This window comes from Stegastes partitus, unplaced genomic scaffold (assembly GCF_000690725.1).
Source record: "Stegastes partitus isolate 25-593 unplaced genomic scaffold, Stegastes_partitus-1.0.2 Scaffold2093, whole genome shotgun sequence".
In the NCBI taxonomy this organism is placed as follows: domain Eukaryota; kingdom Metazoa; phylum Chordata; class Actinopteri; family Pomacentridae; genus Stegastes; species Stegastes partitus.
The window spans coordinates 20,880-29,954 of record NW_007579824.1 but is presented as its reverse complement, the minus strand read 5'-3'; the positions used below and the strand labels follow the sequence as shown (position 1 = coordinate 29,954).

The 9,075-nt window shown below is 41.3% G+C and overlaps 1 protein-coding gene across 1 annotated transcript; it reads left to right on the top strand.

The window, feature by feature from the left end:
* Positions 1-577: 577 nt before the first annotated feature.
* Positions 578-9,072, top strand: LOC103373885 (flocculation protein FLO11-like). The gene is made up of 10 exons (XM_008303893.1): positions 578-693; positions 2,106-4,533; positions 4,653-4,698; positions 4,875-5,024; positions 5,271-5,360; positions 5,486-5,593; positions 6,374-6,496; positions 6,648-6,770; positions 8,207-8,278; positions 8,597-9,072. The coding sequence occupies exons 2-10, from the start codon at positions 2,167-2,169 to the stop codon at positions 8,632-8,634; spliced, it is 3,117 nt and encodes a 1,038-aa protein (XP_008302115.1). The 5' UTR covers positions 578-693; positions 2,106-2,166; the 3' UTR covers positions 8,635-9,072.
* The last annotated feature ends 3 nt before the right edge of the window (positions 9,073-9,075 follow it).

Here is a 9,075-nt window from a genome sequence, read left to right as displayed (position 1 = left end):
ACGCACCATCACAGCCTCAACAGTTGGTGTCAGTAAACAGGAAAAGCACAATTTTCCCAAACATGAAGGGTATATTTTTTACATTTATGCAAAAGTGGATAATTACAAATTAAGGAAATTACATTTGGCCACACTACTCCCACAAAAGCTTGGTATTGTTAAAACCAAAAGGATGGACGCCACTGTTTGTGTTTTGAAGATCGTGGTCCATGGCACTTGTTCTCAAGTGTAATGTGTTTGTTATGCTTCACCATTTAAATATATTCTATCGATCTGCAAAGTAAAGGAAGGGAAAAAAATAGAACAGTGATAATTAGACAACAAGTAAGAGTGGCTGCACATTTTTTAAATGCCTAAATACAATTTCAAAACTTCCAGAAGACAGAAATTACAAGAATGTACTCGGTTTCTACATCTAGAACCAGTAGGTGGCATTGTTGTTCACTCGCCCACATTTAGACACACGAAGAAGAAATCTCGCGCTGTGATTGGTTGGAATCCTCCAATGAGCGGAAGAAACATTTAACATTTAAACCAGAGCGGCGCTACGCTGGTCGCTTTTTTGAAGTGTTTTTTCTGACTTCCAGTGGACGTTAGTGGAAAAGCGTTTCTTTTAACACTCGTAAGTGTCGTAAAGACCGTTTGAGATATTATCACAAACAGAAATATCCATCGAGAAGAGTCTGTTGATAGGTGAGTAAAGCTGCTGTCGTTCTTCAGGCAAACGTTACCAAACTGACATTAGCTTAGCCTCGTTGGGGAGTGTCTCATACTTCAGTCCTGGAACAGCTAAAGATCAAACTTTACATAACAAAGCTTTTGCGATCGAGTTTTTTTTTCTTTTCTTAAACGGTCGTATTGTGTGGGTTAGCTGTCCTGTCTGTGATCTTTCTCTGATGGCTGAAGTTGCCATGTTGTTGTATAAGTTAGTTTACGTTGTGTTTTTTCGGCCTAAAGTAATCTAATTGATGTATTTTAACGCTAGTCAAACAACCCCAATACACTACTACTTTATTTTATCATGGAAAGCGTGTTTTCACTCACTTGCTGTTGTACTGACTAGTTTGCATTTTATCTCTGGGCTCAATTTGAAGCCATGCAATGTTTAACCGTTTTGCCCCTGGGAGTTTGTAGGGGGCGCTATGGAGCCACTTTGAGACACACATTTACAAGTCCTATAAAATATTACATTTTTCTCCAGTCCTGATGTGTGTAGAAATTTTCACGAGTTTTTGAGCCTGTTTAAGCCTTGAAAAATGTGTTTGTTTTGTGCGGAGAGCAATAATAATTCCATACAATACAATTCTGACATTTTCTGGAGGTTTAGATTACTGGGGTCAGATTGAACCCAAGGATTAAAAGATGCCAATAAATTTGAAGGTAAGAAGAAGGTTAGGAAAAACCTTGTGCTTCAAATGTCACAAACATGATCCAGTGAATGAAACTGCAGTGATTGAAAGCCGGTTAGTTGTTAACTATTAAATCAGTTTCCAACTTCCAGTTTTGATCATTGATCAAACTGCGAATATTCTTTAAAGAAAGAAAGTTTACATTAAATGATTCCAGCTTCTTAAATTTGAATACTGTCTGGTTTCTTTACTCTTCTATGACAATGAAGTGAACATCTTTGGGCTGCAAACAAAACAAGACAACATCGACTTGGACTTTTAAACTACTCTGACTGACATTTTTCCCCATTTTCTGACTTTTTATAGACCAAACAACTAATTAATTAATTGAGAAAACAAACAACAGAGTAGGTGTTTCATTAAAGCTCAATCAATATTTGCAATTTAAACTAATGCAATTAACAAATCACAAAGGCTGCAATTCAGGATGTCACGTAGCAAAACTGTCGTGTCAGTGGCTTTACAATCTCATCTCATCCTGCTTGTGTGACAGTCAAGCTTTTGATGGTGGTAATTTTTCAATCTGTTTAGTGATCACAATGCATCCAATCAGTGGATGCTGAACTGAAGCTTGACTTTAAAAAACTGATTGCAAATCAAAACACAATCTCAATATCTGTCAGAAGAAAATGCAGTTAGATGTTTACACCAAATTTTTTGGCTTTGTTTGCATTAATTAAATCTTCCAATCCACAGGCTGCAGGCGTGGAGAGTCCGAGGAGATGCCTGAAAATATGTGTGAAGAAATGTAAGTTTCATGCCAATTTTTGTTTGTGTGGAAGCAACAGAAGAATCACCCATCATGGCCAATGAGACTACAGCACAAGCCTCATATATTCAGGAAAATCCAGAGGCTGATGAAAATATTTGCCCCGGAGTCACTTCTGCAGCTGGAGCTTCGAAGCTCAAAGTCCAGGTGGAAGATGTGACCGGATGTTCCTCTACACAACCACATGAGGAAAAGAAGACTCTGTCTGACAGCTTCACCTTTGCAACCCCAGCTCCAACAAGCAGCAATGGTGGAGGCAAGGCAAAGTCACGCCTCTCTACTCTCCAGTCTGCTCTAACGCCAGTTTTAAAATGCTTAAATATTGGCAACAAATGTCCTCCTCGGCGATCAGCTGGTGGTTCGGAGACTCCTGTGTACTGGCTGGCTGATGAATACTTGCCAGAAATGACATTACTTGATGATACATGTGATTCCACAATGCATCTGACTAGGAATGACTCAGCTCTTCCTGACAGTGCACCTGCGACACCTGTAACAGCCAGGCTTCCCACTCTCCAACCTCCCCGGTTTGGTTTCTCCACCAACTTAAAGTTAAATTCTGAAAACAATAATTCTGAAGTCCAGCCTCCCAAACTGTCGAAGCACATTATGACAACAGCAGGTACAGAGAATAATGCCAAGACTGCTGACCCCTCTGAGAGCAAGTGTGCTCCTGAATCCTTGCTGTTTGACAAGTACTTTCCAGAAATTACTCTCCTCGATGTTACACATGATTCAGAGCTCGGAGAGCAAATATCTCCCATGGATGTAAAACAGGATATTCCAGAGCTCAGTGGACATATTGTGGCAGAGCCGAGTGGATCGGACACAATTCAAAGCGAAGACAGGAGTGTGGGGGAAAATATGGTTAAATCTACCTTGGAAACGACTCAGGATGTTACAATGGGCAGTGTTTTGGAAAACAACAGGTCTTCATCAGAGCTCAGTGGACAAAGCATGGTGAAGCTTCAAACATCAGCTGAGGACACGCTTGGTTCCCAACCTGCTAATATTACTCGTGACATAAGCTCCACCAGTGGGATGTCTGCTCCGTGTCCACAGGTCTCTACTTCTGATATAGAATGTAACATTAGTTCAAAGACTGTCACCTCAGAGCTTCATGTTGAACCGGTGGAGTCTTCTGATACTGTGGAAGCAAACAATGAAGATCTACATTCCAGCCATGACACCAAGTTGACCAGCAAAGTGGTGCAACTCAACTCCACAACAGATGTCTCTGTGAACGGCACATTTGACGTGCAGCCCTCCGATCTGAGCGCTTCCACCAGTTTAAACACGACTACTCCAATGTCCTGCCCTCAAAACAACACAATTGATCTTCCTCCATCTAACGCATGCAGTCCTAAGGTGGGGATTGAAACTACAGATCAGACAACCTCGGTCACCACTGAAACGTCCCTCGTTACAGATCAGAATGGTTCAGCTGTAAAGCAAAGTGGTCCGTGTGATGAGCAGAACACCACATTTGATAGGCATTCTCTTCAGAAGTCGAGTGGCAGTACTATCATAGTGGAAGCTGCTGCTGCTACAACCTTTCACGCCCAGAACAACACTTTTGATTGTAAACCTCCTTCTAAGCAGAATGGTACAATAACTTTGTCAGAAACAAGCTCCAGTGATAGTCACCAGAGCACTATGGAGAAACCGCCCTCTCCTAAAGTCTGTAATCTAACCACTAGCCTTAAAGACAGCAATTCTGAAGTCCACCCCAATGAAGCGTCACAAGATAACGGGACAGCAGCTCCTACAGATGAGAATGGCGAGATGGCTGGAAGCCCTGAAACTACATGCGAAGCTAATGCTGTTGTTGAGGATGCACCTGGAGCTGGTAGATGTGAACCTAAGGCTCATTCCCCATCAAATCTGCCTGTGACAGAGGGTCTTTCTGACACTTTAAACCAACGAAGCACGGATTCTGAGAACAACAACAACACAAACACATTCAATTTGGATGACACGTTAGATTTGAGGGCAGACTGCTTGGTGACATCAACACCAATGACTAAAAACTTTAACTTTGCCACTTTGCCAGAGGAAAGCAAAACCATAGGCGCACAGAAAAAACTGTACGGAGACGGTCCCAGTCAACCAGCTGATCAGGCGCTGTCGGATATTCCACCAAACCTCGTATGTGACCGTAAAACGTTTTTCAGACCGCCCATTGTGAAAACCCTTTGCCCTCCTTCGAAAGCTACATCCCAGTTGTTGAGGCCCAAACCAGGATCCGCGCTTCCCGGACATGTGGAACCACGGATGTCCTGCCTGCCCATGAAAAGACAAAGAACCCAAGTGGACACTTTAAAAAATGCTGCTGCTTCTGATGCACCACAAGGGGTAGGACTTGATTGTCTTTTTGTAATCCTGAGTGTTTAAAGTGTGAATAGTGTCGTTTGTTTAATGAAGTTGATTCGGTTGCATGTATTGATGATGTCCTCTGTTCTTCTGTATTTAAGACCACAGGAATATCGAGCTCCTACAACTTACGTCCTCTAACAACAGGTACACAGTGTGTATTAAACAAGTTTTTTTATTTTTTTTTTGTCTTATTTCAGTTTTTTTTTTTCTAACATTTTTTTCCAGCCGTACAGCTCCATGCTGGTTTAATGCCCTTTGAGCGACAGATGTGTGTGAGCTCAGACACTATCTACACTCTCTTCCCTCTGTGCTGATGTTAGGATCCAAGCTGCCCAGTTCTGGCTTGCGGAGACCACAGCTGAGCAGCATACCATCGGGCATCCAGAGAGCCACACCGGGTCTGAGGCCACCGTCAGCAAAAAGCAATACACAAGCTTCTTCCAGCACCGACAAACTCTGTGGACCTACAGGTACTCGCACAGTCATCAGACTTATGAAAATTACAACCAGTTTTCACACATCTTTAAAATATTTTTGAAAAGGTGTTATTACTTATTTGTTGTTTTTTTTTTATTATCATTGCAATTAAAAAGAAAAACGTGTCTGTGTGAAATATCGGCTGCACTGGTGAATTAATCAGGATTTTTGCTGCTGGTGTGACATGCGTGTTCATTACTTTCAATCTAATGGTTTTTCCCCTCTTTATACACATACAGCTGCTAACCCTGTGACTAAGACTTTGCAAGCAAAGAAACACCCTTTAACCAGAGGCGAAGCTTTGCCGCTGTCAAAGAGGAAGAAAATGGGTAAGTACGAAAACTGTACAACTGTTACTATGTAGGTGTGAAAACTGGACTTTTCTGATCTCATCTAATGGACACAACCTACATTTAAGTCATGCCTGCCTCACACTTTTTTCTTCATCTTTCAGATGTGCCATCCAGTGGTGCTGAAGCCTCAACATCTGCCTGTAATATAAATAAAGCCAAAACCCTGAAACAGCCTGCAGCCAGTCAGAGAGCTAAAACCCAGAGAGATGGTAAGTTCTGACTGTGTCGTCATGCTGTTAAACAGAACAGTTAAGCCAGACTGTGGTGGGATTTGTGTTGCTGGATGGTTTTATGACTCAACCTTATCTCCCAAAATGTAGGTTTCTATACAACTAAACTGCATTTTCATTTAAGTTTTGAAAGAAACATGTTTTGTTCCTGAAAAGGTCAGATTGACAGAGTGGGAAATGCTTCCAGTCAGGTAGGAAGGAAAGGTGGCGGCAAAAGTCAGCAAAGGGACCTCCTGAGTGTGGCTCTCACCCCGTGTGGGGCCCGATATTCAGTTTTATTTATAACGTAATTTGAAACAACAGGAGTTGAACCAAAGTGCTGTACAGTTAAAATTCCTAGACTTACGTTTAGTTTTCAGTTGTTTACTTTTCACTCGCTGTTTGGTTAGATTTAGGCACCACAACCATGCAGCGGGCTTTAGACAAATATTTGGTTAAAATGCAAATTTTTCAACATGTTTGAAGGTTCTCCTCCATTTTCTGGGTTACCAGGGGGATGAGTCCTCCCCCATCGAATAAATTTGCAGAAAAGCAGCAAAAGTAAAACAATACATAGCACAAATGGCAAAAATGTGCTGATAAATCATCTTATTTGTGATATGTCACCAACACAGTAATCCGGCACAAATTATGTTTTTCTCAAAAAGTCACTGCAAATGCAATTTAGTCGCTAAGGAAAGTAATTTTCGGCAGTCAGGGCTGTATGACACGAGTAACCTGGACCTGCTGTGGTACTTTTTCTTCATTGCATGTTTTCAGATGCAGCTGTATCAACAAGTACTGCTGAAGCCCCAGTATCTTGTGATGCTACAAGCAAAGCCAGAAGCCTGAAGCCGCCTGCAGCCAGTCAGAGAGCTGTACCTGCTAAAACACAGAGAGATGGTAGGTTAAGACTGTATTGTATATGTATGTACTGTTTATTATATGGAACAATTAAGCCAGATTATCTGATGTGGTTTGGGCTGCTGGACGGTTTTCTAACTTCAGTAATCTGAACCTACTCTGGTATGTTTTCTTCTCCACATACCTTCAGATGCTGTAGTGCCTGCAAGTTCTGCTGCAGCCTCAACCGCCTGTGATGCTGCGAGCAGAGCGAGAGTCCAAAAACCGCCTGTAAGCAGCCATAGAGCTCTGCTCGCTAAACCCCAGGGCCATGGTAAGTTGGGAGAGCTGAGATGGTAAAATTGACAATTGAAACCACTGGAGATCTTCTGAGACCCATTTAATCATATCTGTTGGCATTCAATCATTGGCCCATCCTGTGTGTCTTTCTATGGAGCTGTTTTCTGTATGTTTGCTCAACGTACAGGTTAGCCATGTGTATAATAACATCTCGTACACAGCTAACATGAATGTTTTCTGATGTTAATGTTTCTAGTAACACTTGTTCACACAGAACTGACTCAAGCTTATTAAATTTATACATGTTAAACACATCTATCAGATCAAACAGTAATAAATGTAGCACTAAGACAGAGCAAAGGGCTCATGCATTAATACAGACAGTAATATAAAGTAAGACAGAATGTAGAGACAGGACTGGTGTCATAAAGGATATATTTCAAATACAAACTACAAGGTTTCCCCTTCGAAGTACCGTAATCCTCCTGGAGTCTAACACACTTCCCTAGCCTTCTCTGCCATGCCGCCATGCACTCCTGGAAGGATTTTTCCGAGATCCTCCGCAGTTTTGTCGTCACAGCCATCTTGATGTCGTCCACGTCTTCTAAACGGGTCCCCTTGCTGACCCCCTTGAGCTTGGGGAAGAGTAAAAAATCCCACGCAGCCAGGTGGGGTGAGTAGGGAGGTTTCTCCAGCACGGTGATGTTCTTCTCAGTCAGGACCTGTGGGATGCTCAGGGCGTTGTGAGCAGGCACGTTGTCATGGAGAAGCAGCCACGACTTGTTCTGCCACAAATCTCGCCTCTTCTCTCGCACTGAATGAATCAAACGCCGCAGGATGTCTTTGTAGATGTACTGGTTGATGGTCTGAAGGGGAAAACTCGTAGTTTGTATTTTGAAATATAGTCCCGGAACTTTTCTGACACACCTCGTACAGTTACATTAAAACATGTAAAGGATTAATTGAAAGGCACCTTTTCCTCAGTCGTATGATGATTTAATTGCTTTTTTTTTTTTTTTTTTTTTTACAAAGCAACTTGCTGCAATTCTCTGGAATGAAAGACATATCTGAAGTTTTGCCTGAAGCTGACACGCCAGCATCTTGACTTAAACGAGTCAAACGAGTATCTTTCGAGCTCCAGTCCTTTTAGTGTCAAGTATCTGGATCAGAAAATGTATTTTATTCCTCATTCACTTATGTTGGAGGCAGTTTAGGAAGGAATCTTTCCAGCAATTAAAACCTGTTTCAGTGTTCATACCGAACCTAAATGCTGTTTTAAGACAGACTTGTTCCTTGAGCTCAAACTGGTGTTTCTCCACAATGACTGCATAGTGGTGCCTGCAGGAAGCAAGAGGGAAGTTATAAACCGAGTACTCGGCCTCTTTAATCCATGTCTGACATACAGGAAATACAAAATGGAAGGTGAGAAACTCTATCATCCGTATTGTAATGGTTCACACTGTGTTGCAGCTTGTGCCAAATGTGGTGAACTGGAAGAGCAACTCAAAGAGAAATCAGAGGAAATAAGGAGACTAAAAGAAGGTATCACCTGTTCCTGTGTTTTTATATCAATCCATTTACTGGAAACACTTAAAAATGCAAGTTCTGTGCTTTTTACGGTTCCTCAAATAAAGTTGTCTGGACTGTTCTGCATGTGAGAATATCAGCGCTTCATTCCATCAGATCATGCTGTCGTTGGATTATTAGATCTGTACAGAGTCATGTTTTAGCTCCTGTGTACAACTTTTAAAAAGATTTTTATGCTTTATGCAACTGTGTCAAGATCCTAGTGTTGATTCATTGTGTTGCGTGTTATACATGTTTGTGTCACTGATGCAATTTTCCTTTTTTTCCCCCCAGAGCTGCAGAAGTACAGTAAACAAGAGGAGGAATGCTGATTGTTCCAACAGAACATCTTCAGTGTGGCTTTAACAAGAAAATCATGGTTGGAGAAGTTTTTTGTTGTTGTTGTTTTTTTAACCCTCAATTATAAATCGAACAACAGATGTATTTTAACCCTACAGAATATTAAAATAATGTTATGGAGCCTCATTACAAACAAATCTCCATCATCTTCTTTTAATACCCTACAGAATAATACAGATGATTATGGAGATTTGTTTGTAATGAGGCTAAAACTGTACATTTTCTCTTGTATTGTGTGTAGACTGAACACCCTAAATTGTTCTGTATTTATGTATAACATTGAACTGTTGATGTTTATATCCTGTATTATGGAGTGGAGGGCTGCCAGTGTTATACTCTGAGATACTTGGAAGTTTCTTCAGGGTATACATGAACCTGTGATATTATAAATAAATGTGTTGTGAAATACATTC

What these genes read in the sequence shown, in the direction of transcription:
- LOC103373885 (XM_008303893.1), top strand. Translation starts at nt 2,167, where the DNA reads ATGCCAATTTTTGTTTGTGTGGAAGCAACAGAAGAATCACCCATCATG. An exon ending in CTTCTGATGCACCACAAGGG is followed by an intron (nt 4,534 to 4,652) that starts GTAGGACTTGAT and finishes TCTGTATTTAAG; the next exon opens with ACCACAGGAATATCGAGCTC. An exon ending in TGCTAAAACACAGAGAGATG is followed by an intron (nt 6,497 to 6,647) that starts GTAGGTTAAGAC and finishes ACATACCTTCAG; the next exon opens with ATGCTGTAGTGCCTGCAAGT.